General features: G+C 45.8%; 1 protein-coding gene across 1 annotated transcript in view; it reads right to left on the bottom strand.

Moving 5' to 3' along the window:
* Positions 1–454: 454 nt before the first annotated feature.
* LOC139366918 (zinc finger homeobox protein 4-like) overlaps positions 455–20,919 on the bottom strand; it is a 151,792-nt gene continuing 131,327 nt past the window's right edge. Inside the window, exons 8-12 of the mRNA XM_071104670.1 lie at positions 12,990–13,123; positions 11,762–11,968; positions 11,035–11,155; positions 5,402–10,798; positions 455–4,893 (exon numbers count right to left, since the gene is read on the bottom strand). Of these exons, the coding sequence (XP_070960771.1) occupies positions 3,293–4,893; positions 5,402–10,798; positions 11,035–11,155; positions 11,762–11,968; positions 12,990–13,123 (7,460 nt within the window). The 3' untranslated portion in view covers positions 455–3,292. The remainder of the gene's footprint in view (positions 4,894–5,401; positions 10,799–11,034; positions 11,156–11,761; positions 11,969–12,989; positions 13,124–20,919) is intronic.

The following is a 20,919-nucleotide window of genomic DNA, read 5'->3' as shown; positions in this document are numbered from 1 at the left end:
GCGGCTAGGTTGGGTTGTGTATCGGAGGACGCATGACTTTCAACCTTCATCTCTCCTGAGCCCGTACGGGAGTTGTAGCGATGAGACAAGATAGTAGCTACTACAACAATTGGACACTACGACATTGGGGAGAAAAAGGGGTAAAATAAAAAAATAAAAATAGTATTTCAGAGAGATTGTTGTAGTGCAACAATGCCAAAATGTAGTAGTGCCTAAATGACCAGCTGCTACCTAGGGAAGATCTCGATAATGCTGTAAGAATATACACTTTATAAAGAGAAATCAACATACCTTATTGAATAATTCTGTAAAACTAGAAAAGTAACCGTATTGCCGAATCAATATACTTTACATGAAATAGGTGTATGATGTTTGCCATGATCATGTGAAGTGAAGCAGACTCAAAACATTAGTGATAATAATAAAATAAAATACTTTTGATGACGGACAAAACTGGTTTGCAGATACAGTTTTTAATGTATCACAACAATGAGCAACAAACATACTTGATGAACTATTTCCAGAAGTTGTTCAAATACCATCTACAATAACCGTCATTTCAACTATGACAACAGGTCTGTGACAAAAATAAAACATGAAAACAAATGTTTCAAAACCATGTTATTACCGTGTGACGGTACAGCTGAGACCTCAAACATTACAGTAACAAAAACTAATGAGACTACTCTCTATATATAAAACATCAATAACATTTTTGGTTTAGTTTATTAAACGTTTTAGCCATAGGGGCTGCTTCTTAGTAAACCCTCAGGATGCATTTCCTATGTAACCAGGAGAGAATACATATTGTGTAGGATATGACTGCGCCGTGAAATTCCCTTTTGATATCCAGAAGAAAACAATCCCAATATCAACCTTTTGAAGGCTGTTCTCTCTTTAGCGTGACACAATTCATCCAAGAAGAAAAAAAAAACATGTTTTTTTATTTTTTATTCTTTCTTTCTTTTGGCTGCTGTGCAGTTGTAACATTTATGTACAGTTCGTTACGTTATCGTACCTTCCTTTTGGTTGTTGGTTTGTTAGCTTCTACCTGTCCTTTGGTGTGGAAAGCATTGTGTTTGCTGCTAACATCTTAGCACGTGATGCTAGCTGACAGTTCAGTCTGGCAATGCTTTAGCCACATTGAGGGGAAAGGCAAGAAGACAGGTTGGGAAAGCTTTTGGGATCAGGACAGTCATTGGTGTTTGTACAATGGCAGGATCGCACCTATAGGGAGCCCAGGACATCTCTTATGAAACAACATTGTAAAAGTGTCTTCAGGATCAAAGTAAATGTTAAAATACTAAAAATCCAAATAAGAAACATTTATGTTTCACACAAAAAAAGATCATTAGAAACTGTGAAATTTTGCGTTTCAACTTTGAATGAAAACACTAAAACACCTGTACAATAATAAAACATATGAGGAAATGTTACTTGATTTTATCATTTAAAACAATAACTAAGCATGATTTGATTTTAACCTGTCAAACAGTTGCATTACATGCTACTTGTTCATCTCAGAATAGGAAATACCAAAAGCAATACATTTTTGCATTTCTTCATATTAATACATCTGTACCATGCACAGCCAACTACGAATATATACAACAGCTTAGCTCTCTTTGTTCACAAGCCTTTTCCTTTCATACAAATAGCCTCTTGTTACTTTGGAATGAATCACGTCAGCTTACCTTACCAAACTGAAAAAGTGATTCATAACAACGTAACACCCTTCAAACAGCTTTCACATTCTTTAAGTTCTACTGCAAAATAAAACAAGACAAACAAACTAAAAACAGAATGAAATGTAAAAACAGCAAAGCAAAGTGACCTGCGGGTCAGCATTCAGCCTGTTGGACAATTTATAGGGAGCAATTTTTTAATTTTTTTTTAAACATTACACAGTAGCAGCAACATGTTATATGGTAATACTTTGTAATGCATAAATGACTAAATAATTAGTGTTGACGTTTCATGATAGATCAACTGAAGTGCCCAGAAAATGAATGCGAGGACGAAGACCTATGCAGTAAATGGCAGTGTATAGGTAGGTGTAACACTGTTATCAGTCCTACAAGCACAGGGGTAAACATGGCATAATATAAAATACATGCTGTCCCCCTTTGTAAAGCAGCATATTTGCTTATGCAAATATCATACCTTTTCTTTAAAAAAAAAGCATTTTGACCGACTTGTACTCTTAACAGTTTCAAGTATACAGTACTACTTTCATGGATGCACCAATTGTTAAATAGGTCACTGGGTTGTTAGGCGTCAATCCTCTAACAAACCAAAATGCTGCTGCAATCGTACGCAAAATAATAATTAAAACAAACAAACAAACATACAAACACAAAAACATCTATTAAATTAACACATGGGTCTACCAAAATAATAATAATAAAAAACAGACAAAAACAAAATAAGTGCACTATAGTCCAGAAATAAGCAATTCACAAATGAAAAAAAGTCTTATTCACATAATTAATAATCAAGAGTGTTAAAAACTAGAGATATTACCTCTTCAGAAAAGGGTGTGAGCAGAGGTAAAAGAGAGAAGGTAAGAGTTGGCACAGATTAGTATATTCTACAAGAGAAAAAGGGGTCGGATATAGACTCAGTTTGTTGTCATACAAACTGGAAAACAAAGGGGAATCGTACTTCACCATTCTAAAATTCCCTCTGTGGCAAAACCATACTGTCTTTGTAGGGCGAAAACTAAAAGGATATGCACATTGTCCATTGTAACAGTAATATTGTCTCTCTTGGTACTCTACACACATCAAGGAAATGCGTCTGATAAAGCTTGACATGTTTTGGTTAAAAGCCAAGTGTACCCAGGCTCGTTGCTGCTTTAACAAATGAGAAATGTTATGTTCTGACCTGAGAATTTAAAGCTACTGAATTACACCAGCTATCTAGACTAACAGAGGTTCTCATTGAGGGTTTTTCTGGATCGTCGTCCCATACAGTACATGCTAGCATTTGGAAAACAATCCAGCTGAGGTGCAATTTGCTATCGTGAGTTTTTGGCTTGAAACAAGCTCCACGGGGGAGCCTGAGAGATCTTTTCCCACTCCGTGTTTTTGTCTACAATATAAGCTCAGTCAAGCATCTGCAACAGTTCTGTCCATAACAAAAATCAATCAACATCTTGCCAGCATATCAATATGGGAAAAACAATCCTGAGTCAATCATTTGGTTCTGTAATTTTTTGGGTTAGAGAAGCTTTGGAACTGCAGTTTAAAAGTCTTGTTTTTTTAAAGCAAGGGATCCTGTTTTTCACCTCCTACACACTGAACATATCCATTCTGATACTGCTGAAGCCTGCGTCTAGGCCAGAGGTCGACTTAGCCTTGGCCTCCAACACCTTATCTAAGTCATCCAGCTTCTGTCTCAGCTCGTTGTCAGACTCATCTGAACAACTCTCATTGGGTAGGGAGGTGGGAACCCCTGAGACGCTGCTGCAGGACGTTGAGGTAACCATCAGAGGCAAGGAAAGCGGAGGAATAGGAGACGCAGACAGGGAGGAGGAGGAGGAGGAAGCAGCTTTCCGGGCAGTGGCCTGGAAAAAGATATCTGGCCAGGACTTGATGGCCAAGCGAGAGAGATGGGGAAAGGTGTTATTAGAAGGAGGAGCTGCAGACTGCGAGGTAGATGTGGTCTTGACAGGTGTAGGGGTGCAGACAGAGTGAGGTAATAATCTAGCATGCTCTTTGGCATTTCTCATTGCTTGTTTGATTGTTTTCTCTTTGTGCAAGCTCAACTGGAGGTGTTGGCCAAGTGCTTCATTCCCGTTGACCACCACGTTGCAGGCGATGCACCTGTACTTACTCACTGCCTTTCTAAGAACTGTCTCCTGTGGGTCTGGAAAAGGGTTTCCAAAGTAGCAGAAAGACTTCTGGTGATGCACTGCAGAGTCCTCATCAGCGAATACCATCTGGCACTTCCTGCATATGAACTGGTGCTTGACAGACGGAATGATGAAATCGTCAGGGAAGTCTGTGGTTCTTTTGGTTTCTGTTGGCAGTTCTTTTGTGTTTTCCGTCAAAGAGCATTTGTTGTTGTTGGTGTCATCCTTAGTTCCCATAGATAGTTTTGGTTTGAAAGACTTGGGGTTGCTCTGCACAATTGGTGACGATGCCTTCACAGGGGCTGGCTTCTGCTTCGGCTGTTTATGATGCTGTTTTTGTTGCTCAATATGCTTTTGGTGCTGCTGCTGCTGTTGCTGCTTCTGCAGGGAATCCTGGAGGGACAGCTGGTACTGCTGATACTGCTGCAGGAGGGCGGTGGGATTCATGCCCGCCATGGCGGCCTGTGGGATGGCGGCAGGTCCATAGGGGAACAGGTTCTCCATCCCGGCGAACGGAGGGAAGTATCCCCCCGCCTGCATCCCTCCAAGAATCTGTGGCGAAAAGCTGTTGGCGAAGCCCGGGAGGAAGTAAGGCAGGAACTGACCTCCCAGGAAGGAGCTTGGGTCTGCTGCGCCGGTCAGGGCATTCTGAAGAGCCTGTAGTTGAGCGGCATCCAGATGACCCTCACGTCCTGGTTTGCCCGAGGCTGGAGACGGCTTCTCCCTCTTTTTGTTGTTGCTGATGGGGGTCTGTAGACGGCCGCCGTTCTCCACTTCTCTTTCCTTGGCCTTCTTCTGATGGTGCGGCTTCTCCGCTGGTTTCTTGCTGCTGCTGCTGTTGTTGTTGCTCTCTCTTTCTTGGTATTTGCTGTGCTGCTCAATGTGGTTGGTTGAAGTCACAGAGATAGAGGAAACAGGAGGAAGAGGTGGAGGAGTCTGCAGAAGATTCTTGTTTGGGGTAGTGCTCAGAGACATGGCAGGAGAGGGGGTTGCTGGGTTCGGGAATCCAAGCATGCCAGCACCGGGAGATGCTAAAGCTGAAATATAGTGGTATAAATTATATTCAAATGTGTTTAAATTTATATTCACCCTAATATTACTATGTAAATATTGTTCAGTAATACATTATGGAGATATATGCAGTTATGATAGACTTCATAATTGTATTTGTTAAACTGTCACATGCGCTTCATGATATATACCAACATGAGGATATTTTAAATATACCAAACCCACATCAAAGGAGAGGAGGGGAAATGAATTCCACAATGATAAAAATGCATTTGCTTAAAAAAATGTCAGAACCATTATATTATGTAGAAGTTCTGCACTGAACGTTGAGATCATGCATTAAAGTGTATTTTACACAATGTACAACGTTTGGTAAAATATCTCTACCAACAACAACAACACTGTGATGGAATGAAGAGAAAATACTGCAGAGAAAGAGTATTTTGGGCATGTAAAGCATAGACAAAAAATGATCATAAAAGTTATATAAAATGACTATTATCTGTGTGTTCTCTGTGTGTCATAGTAACTCACCAGGTGTGTTGGGTGGGTAAATAGGAAGTGAGGATGGCCCGGTGACCCCAGGAAGTAGTACCGGCGGGAGGCCAGAGATCCCGGGATAGCCTGAGGGCAGGCTGAGGCCATGAAGTGCATTGTTGTGGTTCACTGCAGTCTGAAGCTGCTGGGCAGCCAGATTGCTGAGCCCGTCGCTTCCAGCCCTCTTCAGACGATCCATCTCCTGCTGAGCCATCAGCTGGCGGACCGTGGTGGGTGCTAGGTAGTCCTTCTCTCTGTCCACCTGGTTGACCAGGGTCTCCTGCACTTTAGCGATGTGCTGTTTGGAGAAGATGTGGTCGCGGATGGACATCCGGGCAGTATACTTCACATTACACAAAGTACACTCCGGTCGGGGGCCGTCCGGCCCGCCTTGACTGATAATGAATGGCTTTCCAATATTGATTTTGAACTTCTTTTCCTTGGCGCGGGCGTTCTGGAACCACACCTGCACCACACGCTTGGGGAGCCCCATCTCACTGCCCAGCATCTCACACTCCTGCATGGTGGGGGTGCGGTAGTCACTGAAACAGGCCTTGAGGACTTTCAGCTGAAGGTTGCTCATCTGAGTCCTGAAGCGCTTGTGGCCTGGTCTCTCCCCACCACTGCCGCTGCCCTTTCCAGACCTGAAGGGGTTTCCACTTCCGAAGGGGCTGGGAGAGCTGGGGTCGGTCAGGCTGGAGGTCTCGCTCTGGTCGTTGTTGTCATCCATGTCGTCATCTCTGGAGCTGTAGTAGGAGTAAGAGTAGGAGCAGGAGTCTCCGTCCTTGCCGGAGTAGCTGAGGGAGGGGCTCACCATGCTGAAGGGGAAGCGGTCGTCGCCACCGTCTGAGCTCTGGGCAAGGTTGCTCTTGCTGTCGCACGCCAGCTTGTCCCCTCCGTTGGCCATGAGGCTCTCCAGCTCATTGTTGTTGCCCTCATCTCCAGTGGTGGCGTCACTTATGGCTGTGTTGATGGACGAGGTCTCGTCAAAGTCCATTTTGTTGTTGATGTCGTAGGATGAGCCCTCTGCAGAATTAATGTTAAGCCCTTCAGATTCATCACAGTTTTCTGCCTTTAAGGATGAAGGGCTCATTAAGTTTTTTAACTGTGCCTCAGATTGTTTGACAGGCGTTGAGGAAGCTGCGGGCAGCTCGTACTCATTCAGCTCAGTCTTGGTGGGCAGCTGCGGGAACTCAAAGAAGTTGCACTTGTGCGGGCTCTCACCTCCATCATCTTGGTTCATCATTGGGCTATTGGGCAGACTAAACCCTGCCTGTTTGGCTTCATGCCAGTGTCTAGAGCGGATATGGCTGTCCAAAGCTGACTTGGCCTTGAACAGCGCCCGGCAAAAAGGACATTTCTTATGTGACTGGGAGGCCCCCAATGCTCTGAACTGTCCCTTTCTCTCTCGGGCACGTGTGTTCTGAAACCACACCTGCACCACTCTCTTCTTCAGGCCGACCTCACGGGCGATGTGATCCAGCATCTTCCTCGTGGGGTTGGAGTCCAGCAAGTATTTGTCATAGAGGATCTCTAGTTGTTCTGGGGTGATGGTGGTTCTGAGACGTTTGTCTCTGTGCTGTTCTTCAGTCATGTTTCCGTTATCTTTTTCATTGGATCCATCCTCTTTCTCATCTAGTTTTCTCTTCATGGAGCCAGAGCAGGGACCTGAGGACAAACCAGAGCCGCTTTGAGTTGGCATCTGGAGTCCTCCAGACAGAAGCTGGCTAGTCATCAGAGGGTTATTGGGGTCGAAGATCAGATAGGGCATGTCCATGGGCCTTTCCAGGAACTGGGAATGGAGGAACTGGTTCTGGGCTGCCAGGAAATGCATATGTTGGTGCTCCTGCCATAGCTCAATGCTTGGGAAGGCTATCTTGCACTGGTCACACTGGTATTGGAGCATCTGGGGAGAGAGGCTGTTGGTGAGGGAGGAGAGGGCCAGAGAGAGGGGGCTGGGGGGGATGGTGGCTGACTGAGGCTGGGAGTGGGGTCTGGATATCTGGGGCTGGGGGGTCTTCTGAGGGGGTGGCTGAGGGGTGGAGGCCTTGGAGGGTCTGGGGTCCGGTAGAGACTTTATCATAACTGGAGAAGGGGCAGGTTCTGGCTCTTTAGGCTTGGGCTCAGAGGGCGGTTCAGGCTTGGGGGATGTCTTTTCCAGGTTGGAGTGAGGGGAGGGCATCAGAGGGGAACTGGAGCCTGAGCTAGTGGCTGTTCCATGGTGATGCTTGGATGACTCAGGGTGCTTGGCTGGGCATGGTTCTCCTATATCCATGTACTCCTCAGACTGGTTGTCCTCATTCCCTTCCTCATCCTCGTCCTTGTAGCACGTTTTCTTCTGGTGGGTGATCAGGTCGAAGATTCGTGGGAACACCACACTACATTTCTTGCACTCGTACTGCATATTGCTGGTGCGGATGTAGCGCTCATTCGTCAGTTCTTTCTTCTCATTGTCTTTAGCATCTGCCTGGTTCTCGTAGCTCTTCCGGGCCTTCTGGCGGGCGTTTTGGAACCACACCACGATGACCCTTGACGGCAGGTTGAGCACGGTGGACAGCTGCTCAATCTCATCATCTTTCGGGTAAGCATTTGTGTCGAAGAAGTCCTGTAGGACCCTCAGTTGGTAGTCAGTGAACCTTGTCCTGGAGGACCGTTTGTTCATGGTGGCATCAGTCCTATAGTACTCCAGTGTACTGTACTGGGACTCCAGCCTAATATCCTCCAACGTGGTAATAGGTGGAATGTTGAAGTTGTAAGGAGAGTCTTTGTTTCGCTGCCTCTCTTTGAAGAGAGTGTTACGGAACCAGTGCTTGATGACTTTCTGGGGGAGGCTGGACATATCAGCCATCTCCTGAATCTGCTCCTCAGTGGGCGAGTTGTTGATGTCAAAGTGTGCTCTGAGGACTTTCAGCTGGTCGTCCGTGATGCGTGTTCGAGGGCGCTTGAACTGTGACTGCCTCAGGAAGTTTGGATCGAGACCTAGCTGCTGCTGACAAAGCTGGGTGAGATCCGATGACAGGGAGTCCATTGTAGGCAGCTGCAGGGTGAGTTGAGGGTGTAGCCCTTGGTGCTGGATGGACTGCATCAACAGAGGGGGGAAGAGGGAGAAATCTAGTGGGATGGAAGGCTGCACCTGTGGGGATGCAGAGGGTGGTGGAGGAGGGGGAGGTGGGGGTGGTGGCTGGGTCTGTGGAGCCTGGTTTGGGGCAGGGGATGGGGCCTTGATCTGGGGCTTGTTCGTGGAGGTGCAGGGAGGCTGCTGGGTGGTCACTGGGACTGGTGAGGGAGGAGGAAGGGGAGGCAGTGGTGGGGGAGTCTCAGGGGAAGGGGGGTTGATGGGGTAGAGCTTGTCGTAGGCCTCTCGGTACTGCTGGGCAAACTTCTCCAGCTCTCCATAAGGAAAGAACTGTCCATGGATGTGCTCTTGGTGGCTTTTGAGAATAAGCACGTTGGAGAAGAGCTTTCCACACATCCCACATTCCAGCTTGTCGTTATTGATCTCCAATTGTTGTTGTTGTGGTTGTTGTTTTTGTTCTTCTCCTTCTTTGTTTTTCTTCTGGTTTTTCTGCCTGTTCTCGTTGTACTGGATGACCAGCTCAAATCCAAAATTCTCCAGAAGGGCCTTGGCTGCATTTCCTCTGGCTCCTGACACGATACGTGGAGGAGGAATCAGCGGCTCAGGAAACTTGGACTTTTTGTCTTTTTTGTCCTTTCCTCCCTCACTGACTCCATCCGCTCCATTCTCCATCTTGGCTTTGCTCTCCTGTTTTTCCAGATGCTCCTCTGACTCTCTGGACATATGTATGTCAGATACTGACACAGCATTGGGCTCCATTTTGGGCTTGTGGCTCTGCGGTTGCTGTTTTTTTTGCTGCTGGAGCTGCAACTGGGATGCTTGTTGCTGCTGCTGCTGCTGTTGTTGCTGCTGTTGAGCCTGAGCCTGCTGTAGCTGGTGTTGCTGCTGCATCTGCTGCTTCAGATCTTCCAGGAAAGAACCAGTCAAGCCCGGCATCCCGAAGGCGGTGGCTGAGTGAAGAGCCAGCTCTGGGCTCAGGTTGAATTCTGCCCCTGGGATGTAGAAGGGGAAAAGGAACTGTGGCTGCTGGAACTGAAGCAGAGCCTCTGGGGTCATGCCGAACTGGGGGTAAAAAGCCGGGTTGAGGAATTGGGGCTGGAAAAAGGCAGCCTGCTGCTGGAGCTCGTGTTGGAGCTGCATCTGTAGTTGAGCTTGGGACTGAGCATTCTGATGGCTTTGCTGTGCAGAGACATGATCAGTAGTGTGCTTTGCATTGTTGCTGTTGTTGGCTTCTTTGGCATCTACAGTGTTTTCTTTGTTAACCAATGGCGTCACGCTTCTAGCAGTTTCTGAGTTGGCATTGTTGCCTTGTCCGGTTGGGGCTGGGATGCTGGATGGAGCCATGCCACTAGTGTTTCCAATCCCTGTACTGGTGCTGCTGCTGCTTGTCTCGGTTTTGGCAGTTCTGACTTTGGTATGATGCAGCACAGACCTCATGTGGATCTCTAGGGTTGAGCTTTGGCTGTAGGCGACGTTGCAGATATTGCATTTGAATGGTTTGTTGTCGGCATTGTTGTTGGTCTCAGGGGAAACCGGGCTGGAGGCCTCCTGGAGAACTTTCTTCAGCTTGTGCAGGTGAGAGACGGAGTTGTAATGGACCAGAAGGATGTTCTTCTGGGTGAAGGACTCCTTGCACACCGTGCACTTGTATGGCCGGGACGGGTCCAGGAACTTCTCCATGGTGAAGTTGGGGCCTTTCCTAAATGGGAGGGTTCGCTTTGTTTCAGCTCCCATGTCATCTAGCAACAAGCTACTGTCACTTCCTGTTGAGCTGGCCTTTTCTTCCAGGTCCAGCTCATCATCTTTATCCATTTCCTGTTCAAAGGCCTGCTGTGCCTCCTCGTAGGCCCTGGCCTCGCTCTCGGGGACGAAGTCTCCGTTTACCGGCAGGCTGCCGCAGAGCTGTTGGACTTCGGCTTCGCTCAGCTCCGGATGTCCGTTCTCCAGGTGCTTCCGGAGCGCCAAGAATGTCCGGAAGCTGCGTTGGCAGAGACTGCACATGGTGGCCGCCCGGATGGCATGGTACTGGGAATGTATCTGCAGCTTCTGCATGGTCTTGAAGGCCAGGCTGCAGTGGTTGCAGCGGTATTTGTAGATGTGGCGGTCAGAGACTGAGAGCTGTTGCTGCTGGCGTCTCTGGAGGTCGTTCAGATGATCCTGGAGGGAGTCAGGACTCTTTCGATCCTGCCCAACCCCACCAGACCTCTTCCAGTCTGGAGCTTCAGACCCCTCCTTGGGGGGTTTGAGTTCCTCTCTTAGAAGGTCTACTTCACTTTTGTCTTGGCCTGTGCTGTTCATCTGGTCCTTGGATCTGTTCCCTGAGAAAGGAGAATGAAAATAGAATGAAATTTATGAACAAAAGACATTGTACAAATGCATTGATTACCAACTCTGGAAACGTAAACCATGTCTGGTTAATATAAGTACTATTTTGTTCCATTTGTGTAGCAGGGCCCTTCTACAACCCAAGGACATTTCATTTCCAAACAAACTCAGAATAGTACATTCAATACCGGCAGGAGTATTGTAACAGTGGTAAACATGCTCTGCGTACCTGTGGGCTTTCCAGACGTCTCAGAGAGGGTAGCAGAAGCTTCCATCAGAGACAAAGCGTTGTCTTGTCCAGGTGAAGGATACATCATGCTATTGGGCACCATCACATCAGGCCCAGCCACCTATCAAAGTCAGACAACAAAAACAATTTAATGATCTTAATAACTTATCCCTAAATGCAACATTATCGTAATAAAATCATATTATAAAATGTAATAGTGCAGTAATTAAGGAGTATAGTATTAAATATTAAAAACATGTGGAGCAAGTGTACTTTTCAACTTGCCTCTTGCCAGTAAAAATAGATAATTTTCAGAAAGCGGAATTAGCTTTTCCCTGAGGACGACAACCGTCAAGTTTATGACATATTCTCGGGAGAGTGGGATAAATGCATGGGAAATGTTTTATAGGACTGCACAGTGACAGCACTGCCCAGAGCTAGTTAATAAGGGACTGTAGGGAGCATTGGACACATTTTTCAATTTGTCATGTCAACATCACGGATCTTAAAAAGGATTAAAAAACTCTTTAGAAAACTTTTAAACCTCGAGGAAAATGTACTGTATGTGCAATGCCATTAGAAGCAAATTAAACATTTTCTCAGCATTTTTCTCACCAGCAATCAGCACAACATTAAATAGATAGTCATCTGAATATGAGAAGTTGTCTGTACTCTAAACAGTTTTTTCTGCCAACATTTTGTAAAGTTATGTAGTGTTTCCACATACAGTCATGAGTAGTTTGTCGACGCAGTCTGGAGCCACGCTGTGCAGGTGTGTGAGGTGGAGCTGCAGGTGGATCTTGTTGCTGAGGACGTCCTGGCACAGTGGGCAGCAGATCACCGGCTGTTGCATGGAATGCTGGGATACCACGTGGAGCTGTAACCTGTTGGTGTCTTTACTCCTGTAGTTACAGTAGGGGCACTGCTGCAGCTGCTGGGAGAGATGTGACAAAGCTTGCTATGGTTATTAGTGGGAAAGTAAAAGATTAGAGATGGACAAGAACAAGGTGTGTCTATGGTTTTACCGGTCTTCATCACCTCTGTATTTTTACTTCAAAACTAGAATTACTCGAGAGCAAATGTGCTTTTCCTTTCACTATTGATCTTAGTGAGACAGCTTTCCAACATTCCAAACCCAAACATGTAAAAACATGACGGAACTTTTAACAGCACTAAGAAAACTAGATGACAGAGCTCCCCGAAGAGGATAAAACATGAAACATGACCTGAATATCCCCTCAGCTAAACAAATTGGAACCCTGCTCTCCCTCCCCCTTCCGTCCCCTCTGCTCCCATCTCACTTTACCTTTACACACAAAATGTAGATCAACCTCGTTTCCTTTAAATGCACTTAAGCCCCTCAACTCGTGCAATTTTATTAGTGGGAAATATGATTGGAGGGGAATTTCTAATCAGGAGATTAGAGATGACAAAGGTGTGTCGCCTCCTCATCTCCCGCCTAGCCCTCATTACAGGAAGTACTCCTAAAATGACTGCCCCCAGCCACCTGCATTAATGTAATCCATTTCTGAAATGACGCATGCCTCCTTCCACTCAGGGCCCTCCACAAGACAAGCTAATACTTCATAATCTAATTTAAAAACACATACCTTCTAAAGAAATGCAAAGTGAGTGGGACTGGGAGAGGGCTTTAGCCTTGCCTATTGGATGCAGGTCGACAAAGGAGTGAGAATGTTCTATAGGGGATGTTTAAGTGTTCTGTCAGTGGGGACTGCATTTGGGGTTAACTATTTTAGATCTGTTGACAGCACATTATCCTCTGAGACATCTTAGAATAACTATTAGAATACCTGCTAACTGGAATGGGTTGGAGTTAGCTTTGCCTGGGTTTTTATTATGGAGCATTAGCGGTTAGCTTAGCATACCTGCTAAATGGTTAAAGATAGCTTTCCGTGTTGGTTTATCATGGAGCATTAGCGGTTAGCTTAGCATACCTGCTCACTAGCGCTGGTCTTCCCCTCTGCAGACTTGGGCCTTTTGGGCGGGCTGTCATTCTGTCTCTCTAGGAGCATGGAACATTTTCCCACAGCGTTGGATCCAGGAGACTCTTTAGACAGAGAGTTCACTCCTAAAACACAAGACAGAACAGAGCAAAATATTTAAATCATGTTGTAGCTCTGTTATAAAAAAAAAATATATATATATATATATATATATATATATATATTATAAGTGAAATCAATGGACGAAGGCAAAGAAAATGCTGAATTAATAAAAAAAAATACATTGTATCAAATTAAAATGATATGTCAAATCAAATCAAATCAAATTGTATTAGTCACATGCGCCGAATACAACAGTAGACATTACAGTGAAATGCTAACTTACAAGCCCCTAACCAACAATGCAGTTTAAAAAGTACAAATAATAAAGAGTCTGGGTAGCCATTTAATTAGATGTTCAGGAGTCTTATGGCTTGGGGGTAGAAGCTGTTTAGAAGCCTCTTGGACCTAGACTTGGCGTTCTGGTACCACTTGCCGTGCGTGCGGTAGCAGAGAGAACAGTCTATGACTAGGGTGGCTGGAGCCTTTGACAATTTGTAGGGCCTTCCTCTGACACCGCCTGGTATATAGGCTCTGGAGGAAGCTTGGCCCCAGTGATGTACTGGGCCCTACGCATTACCCTCTGTAGTGCCTTGCAGTGGGAGGCTGAGCAGTTGTCATACAAGGCAGAGATGCAACTGTGCAGCTGTAATCACGTATGGTGATTACAAATATGTTGTGACAGACATTGGCTGTTGGGCTAGTAGTGTAGACCTATTGTATCAGACTCCTAATTGTCATTCCTATACATTGAGTCATTCTGCCCCGAAGACATGGAGAAAGAGAGAGAAAATTAAACCAGCCTCATAATCACAGCAAGACATTGCGAAAGTATTCGGCCCCCTTGAACTTTGCAACCTTTTGCCACATTTCAGGCTTCAAACATAAAGATATAAAACTGTATTTTTTTGTGAAGAATCAACAACAAGTGGGACACAATCATGAAGTGGAACAACATTTATTGGATATTTCAAACTTCAGTGAGGATCTCTGAATGATCCAATGTTGACCTAAATGACTAATGATGATAAATACAATCCACCTGTGTGTAATCAAGTCTCCGTATAAATGCACCTGCACTGTGATAGTCTCAGAGGTCCGTTAAAAGCGCAGAGAGCATCATGAAGAACGAGGAACACACCAGGCAGGTCCGAGATACTGTTGTGAAGAAGTTTAAAGCCGGATTTGGATACAAAAAGATTTCCCAAGCTTTAAACATCCCAAGGAGCAATGTGCAAGCGATAATATTGAAATGGAAGGAGTATCAGACCACTGCAAATCTATCAAGACCTGGCCGTCCCTCTAAACTTTCAGCTCATACAAGGAGAAGACTGATCAGAGATGCAGCCAAGAGGCCCATGATCACTCTGGATGAACTACAGAGATCTACAGCTGAGGTGGGAGACTCTGTCCATAGGACAACAATCAGTCGTATATTGCACAAATCTGGCCTTTATGGAAGAGTGGCAAGAAGAAAGCCATTTCTTAAAGATATCCATAAAAAGTGTTGTTTAAAGTTTGCCACAAGCCACCTGGGAGACACACCAAACATGTGGAAGAAGGTGCTCTGGTCAGATGAAACCAAAATTGAACTTTTTGGCAACAATGCAAGACGTCATGTTTGGCGTAAAAGCAACACAGCTCATCACCCTGAACACACCATCCCCACTGTCAAACATGGTGGTGGCAGCATCATGGTTTGGGCCTGCTTTTCTTCAGCAGGGACAGGGAAGATGGTTAAAATTGATGGGAAGATGGATGGAGACAAATACAGGACCATTCTGGAAGAAAACCTGATGGAGTCTGCAAAAGACCTGAGACTGGGACGGAGATTTGTCTTCCAACAAGACAATGATCCAAAACATAAAGCAAAATCTACAATGGAATGGTTCAAAAATAAACATATCCAGGTGTTAGAATGGCCAAGTCAAAGTCCAGACCTGAATCCAATCGAGAATCTGTGGAAAGAACTGAAAACTGCTGTTCACAAATGCTCTCCATCCAACCTCACTGAGCTCGAGCTGTTTTGCAAGGAGGAATGGGAAAAAATTTCAGTCTCTCGATGTGCAAAACTGATAGAGACATACCCCAAGCGACTTACAGCTGTAATCGCAGCAAAAGGTGGCGCTACAAAGTATTAACTTAAGGGGGCTGAATAATTTTGCACGCCCAATTTTTCAGTTTTTGATTTGTTAAAAAAAGTTTGAAATATCCAATAAATGTCGTTCCACTTCATGATTGTGTCCCACTTGTTGTTGATTCTTCACAAAAAAATACAGTTTTATATCTTTATGTTTGAAGCCTGAAATGTGGCAAAATGTCGCAAAGTTCAAGGGGGCCGAATACTTTCGCAATGCACTGTACATTCAATGTTATGGTAATATTATACACTTCATTATACCACATGCTTCTAGCCTCCCTCTTCCTTCACACACACACATACACACACACACACGCACACACGCACACACGCACACACGCACACACACACACGCACACACACACACAAGCACATCATGCTGAATATCCAAGCAGGTCCCTGGTCACGGCTGGAGGTGGGGAGGTGGTTTACATGGCTGCGGCTCAATGCTGAGAGATATGGTTGTATTTAGCAGACGCTGCGGCCAACTGAGAAGTGTTTAATTACCTTCATCCTTCGATATAGCCAGAATATGTGTGTGTGTGTGTGTGTGATGCTATACTCTGTCACTGCAATTCACCCACTCCTCACATCACAAAGAAACAGAAGTAGCACCCCACTACGCTTCTCTTTCTCTCTCTATCCCCCGCTCTCCCTCTCTTGTCTGGTCAGTCAAGGCAATATTGGGAGTCTCACTCTTGCAAATCCAAGTCTTCACGGTAGATGCACAAAAGAAAATAAAAAACTTTTTGTATTTCATATTATTCCCTGCCCGGTATTTGTATTCGGTGCATATCAATTCCTCCTGTTAGTTCATGCATGTTCATTTGGTTGTGTTAAGGAAGCCTTCCACTCATTTCAGATGTAATCTGCAGTCTGAAATATTGGCCTGTCAAGAAAAGTGACAGAGGGAGGGAAAGAAAGAGACAATGAGAGGGAGAGAGAAAAAAAGTGCAGAATGTGAGAGAGATCATCTGAGGAATTCTCTGCAGCCTGGAAAAGGTCGTAATTTCTCCCTCAGCCGGTCTGGGATGGCTCTGCAGGGCTGGTCTGCGTGTTGTGTGTGTGTGTGTCTGTGATTGCGTGTGGATGTACTCTAAGTGTTTTTGTTCATATTTGTGTGTCTGTTTGAGCTATGTCAAACCCTAGCACCTCCCTCCTAGCACCTCCCTCCCTCCCTCCCTCCCTCCCTCCCTCCCTCTCTCCCTCACATGTCACCTTGAACATGGACAAAATGGAATGTCTCTAACTATTTTACACAGGGATAAGTGGGGAGCTCCACCAATCTATCAAATGCATGCAGCCATTTTAAAGCACACACTATGGAATTGAGAACTATAGATTCTTATCCATAACGTAAGTGTAATTATATGAAGGCTTTCTCAAGAGATCATTATCTACAGGAAAACAATAATGTACTCAACCTATCAATCTATGGAGTCTACATGATAGCTGGTGTATAATGATCTGCTCCCTATCACTTTCTAACACATTGGCTTTTTCTTCCCCGGCCCCTGAATGGTCATGAAGAAAAGAGAGAGAAAGAGAGAGGGGGAAGAAGAGAGGGGGAGGAGAGAGGGGGAAGGAGAGAGGGGGAAGGAGAGAAGGGGAGGAGAGAGGGGGAAGGAGAGAGGGGGAAGGAGAGAGGGGGAGGAGAGAGGGGGAAGGAGAGAGGGGGAAGGAGAGAGGGGGGAAGGAGAGAGGGGTAAGGAGAGAGGGGGAGGAGAGAGGGGGAAGGAGAGAGGGGGAAGGAGAGAGGGGGGAGGAGAGAGGGGGGAAGGAGAGAGGGGGGAAGGAGAGAGGGGGAAGGAGAGAGAGGGAAGGAGAGAGGGGGAAGGAGAGAGGGGGAAGGAGAGAGGGGGAGGAGAGAGGGGGAAGGAGAGAGGGGGAGGAGAGAGGGGGAGGAGAGAGGGGGAAGGAGTGAGGGGGAAGGAGAGAGGGGAAGGAGAGAGGGGGAAGGAGAGAGAGAGGGGGAAGGAGAGAGGGGGAAGGAGAGAGGGGGAGGAGAGAGGGGGAAGGAGAGAGGGGGAGGAGAGAGGGGGAAGGAGAGAGGGGGAAGGAGAGAGGGGGAAGGAGAGAGGGGGAGGAGAGAGGGGGAAGGAGAGAGGGGGAGGAGAGAGGGGGAAGGAGAGAGGGGGAGGAGAGAGGGGGAAGGAGAGAGGGGGAAGGAGAGAGGGGGAAGGAGAGAGAGGGAAGGAGAGAGGGGGAAGGAGAGAGGGGGAAGGAGAGAGGGGGAGGAGAGAGGGGGAAGGAGAGAGGGGGAGGAGAGAGGGGAAGGAGAGAGGGGGAAGGAGAGAGGGGGAAGGAGAGAGAGAGGGGGAAGGAGAGAGGGGGAAGGAGAGAGGGGGAGGAGAGAGGGGGAAGGAGAGAGGGGGAAGGAGAGAGGGGGAGGAGAGAGGGGGAAGGAGAGAGGGGGAAGGAGAGAGGGGGAGGAGAGAGGGGGAAGGAGAGAGGGGGAAGGAGAGAGGGGGAAGGAGAGAGGGGGAGGAGAGAGGGGGAAGGAGAGAGGGGGAGGTGAGAGGGGGAAGGAAAGAGGGGGGAAGGAGAGAGGGGGAAGGAGAGAGAGGGAAGGAGAGAGGGGGAAGGAGAGAGGGGGAGGAGAGAGGGGGAAGGAGAGAGGGGGAGGAGAGAGGGGGAAGGAGAGAGGGGGAAGGAGAGAGGGGGAGGAGAGAGGGGGAAGGAGAGAGGGGGAGGAGAGAGGGGGAAGGAGAGAGGGGGAGGAGAGAGGGGGAAGGAGAGAGGGGGAGGAGAGATGGGGAAGGAGAGAGGGGGAGGAGAGAGGGGGAAGGAGAGAGGGGGAAGGAGAGAGGGGGAAGGAGAGAGGGGGAAGGAGAGAGAGAGGGGGAAGGAGAGAGGGGGAGGAGAGAGGGGGAAGGAGAGAGAGAGGGGGAAGGAGAGAGGGGGAAGGAGAGAGAGAGGGGGAAGGAGAGAGGGGGAAGGAGAGAGAGAGGGGGAAGGAGAGAGGGGGAGTGAAACAGAGAGATCGAGACGCTCTCATTCTCCTTTGTTTCTGAGCCTCACACTTAATGACTAGTGCAAAAAAGCGGTGTCCAGATTCTCTCCAATTCATTTTTTTGTGTGTGTGTGTGGGGGGGGGGGGGTTACCTCCCCCAGAGAATGTCTGGCACATGGCCATGTTAAGGAGAAAAAATAACGTGTGGTTCTGCTCTGTTGTCCCCCCCTTTTTTTCTACTCTCCTACTTTCCCTCCCTCTCTCTGCGTGTCCCGATGCTGTGCAGCGTGGGGAGGTGAGGCGTGGGCTAGAACATGGTTGTTCCTCTAAAGGAAAATGCCTGACTTCAGCAGGACATTGGCTGATTAGATACATCAAAAGGTGATTTATGACATTCAGACTGTTTGCAAGACAGAACAACAACCATGCTACCCACCCATCTTTATTTACTACAGTCAATGGTAGGTCACCGAGTGTATTCACACTCACACGTACACAAACACACAGTGTGTCCGCACGTAGACAGATACAAACACACACACCAGTGTTTCCAATCCAGTCCTCTTTTAAACACATCAGTATAATTCTGTCCTAAATTGGTGCTCAAAAGCAAACGCCAACAACAGAATCTCTAATAATGGTTTTCTGACAGACATACTTCTGCGTTCGCCCGTTCTGCAACATTTTACCCAGCAAACTACATTTTCACATAAACTAGATGTTGATGTGTTATCTTGTGTAATCACATTTTCCTTTATAGATATATAAAGCATAAAACATTAAGCGTAAATACATTGTCTAAACTTTTATAGTACAGTTTTGTCTAGAGGTCAGCTGAAAATTTAATAACTTTTATTTTGTTGATAAGAAACCTCTTGTCAATTAAAAGGAGGCTGCTGGTCCAAGACAGGTTAGATTTAGTATTCAATTTAGCAATCCTGAGATCTGGCAGAGGGGCTTAGGTTACTGGGTTGTAAATTTACCCTGACAAAGGACAGAGAGAGGGAGAGAGAGAAAGGGGGAGAGAGAGAGAGAGAGAGAGAGAGAGAGAGGGAGAGAGAGAGAGAGAGAGGGGAGATGGATGGAGAGAGATGGAGGGAGAGAGAGAGATGGAGAGGGAGAGAGAGATGGAGAGAGAGAGATAGATGGAGAGAGAGAGAGAGAGAGAGAGAGAGAGATAGATGGAGGGAGAGAGAGAGATGGAGAGAGGGAGAGAGAGAGAGAGAGAGGGGGAGATGGATGGAGAGAGATGGAGGGAGAGAGAGAGATGGAGAGAGATAGATAGATGGAGGGAGAGAGAGATAGATGGAGAGAGAGAGAGAGAGATGGAGAGAGAGAGAGAGAGAGAGATGGAGAGAGAGAGAGAGAGAGAGATGGAGAGAGAGAGATATATGGAGAGAGAGAGAGAGATAGTAATGAAGAGATAGATAGAGAGAGAGAGAGAGAGAGATGGAGAGAGAGAGATAGATGGAGAGAGAGAGATGGATAGAGGGGTACAGGGAGAAAGAGAGGGGGGAAATAGAGAGGGAGGGAGATTGATTTAGAGGCCTAGTGGCATAAGGTTACACATTAGCCTGACCTCAGGGTCACCTGATAACATTAGAAGACACTTTGAACTATACAGTCCCGGAGACAGCAGCACAGCCAGCAAACAGCAGCATACTAAGTCACACAGACAGAGGCATCTCTATGTTTATAAGGGGAGCAATGGGCTAATGAAATATATTTAAATTATTAACAAATTATTATATCGGTTGTCTTTTTCCTTTTCTCATCATCTTCCTGTTTTTAATAAGCGATAAATATGACGCAGAAGATGTCACATTTGACAAATTGATCAAGACATTCACCACGCAATGATTCTAATTAAAATAAACCTCATAGCTGTTGTCTTATAATTACTGTAAATATGCTAATACTTTTAATATATTTTAATCTAACATCTAGGAATGACATAAATTGGCCAACCTTCATTTGAAATCTCACAAAATGTCTGGGACACGCAAACAAAAATATTTCACATTGTATCTCGTTTGCGTGCTTTTTCCATTTAGTTCATTCACTCATCTGTATAATTCAAATTTGACGAGAAGTTAATACAACATCATTCAGCCAAAGGAATGACTAATTTCCCCGCTAATTTGAAGCAGGTAGAGTCAGTCATTTCCTTAGCTCACAGGCTGATTTCCATGCAGGGTCTTAGTTTAGTAAGATATTTATAAAGAGAAACCCCTAAACCACTCACATGCTCCTTCTCTATACTGGACAAAGCAATCTGGAATTAATCCACATAGGCACATTTGCATGGAAAAAGTAACATGGATTATAATTCATCTAAAGTAACATGGATTATAATTCATCTAAAGTAACATGGATTATAATTCATCTAAAGTAACATGGATTATAATTAATCTAAAGTAACACGGTTTGTAATTCATCTAAAGTAACATGGATTATAATTAATCTAAAGTAACATGGATTATAATTCATCTAAAGTAACACGGATTATAATTCATCTAAAGTAACATGGATTATAATTCATCTAAAGTAACATGGATTATAATTAATCTAAAGTAACATGGATTATAATTCATCTAAAGTAACATGGATTATAATTCATCTAAAGTAACATGGATTATAATTCATCTAAAGTAACATGGATTATGATTCATCTAAAGTAACATGGATTATAATTCATCTAAAGTAACACTGGATTATAATTCATCTAA

The sequence above is a fragment of the Oncorhynchus clarkii genome, chromosome 15 (assembly GCF_045791955.1).
Source record: "Oncorhynchus clarkii lewisi isolate Uvic-CL-2024 chromosome 15, UVic_Ocla_1.0, whole genome shotgun sequence".
In the NCBI taxonomy this organism is placed as follows: domain Eukaryota; kingdom Metazoa; phylum Chordata; class Actinopteri; order Salmoniformes; family Salmonidae; genus Oncorhynchus; species Oncorhynchus clarkii.
The sequence above is the reverse complement of the archived record's forward strand: the minus strand, read 5'-3'. Positions and strand labels throughout refer to the sequence as shown.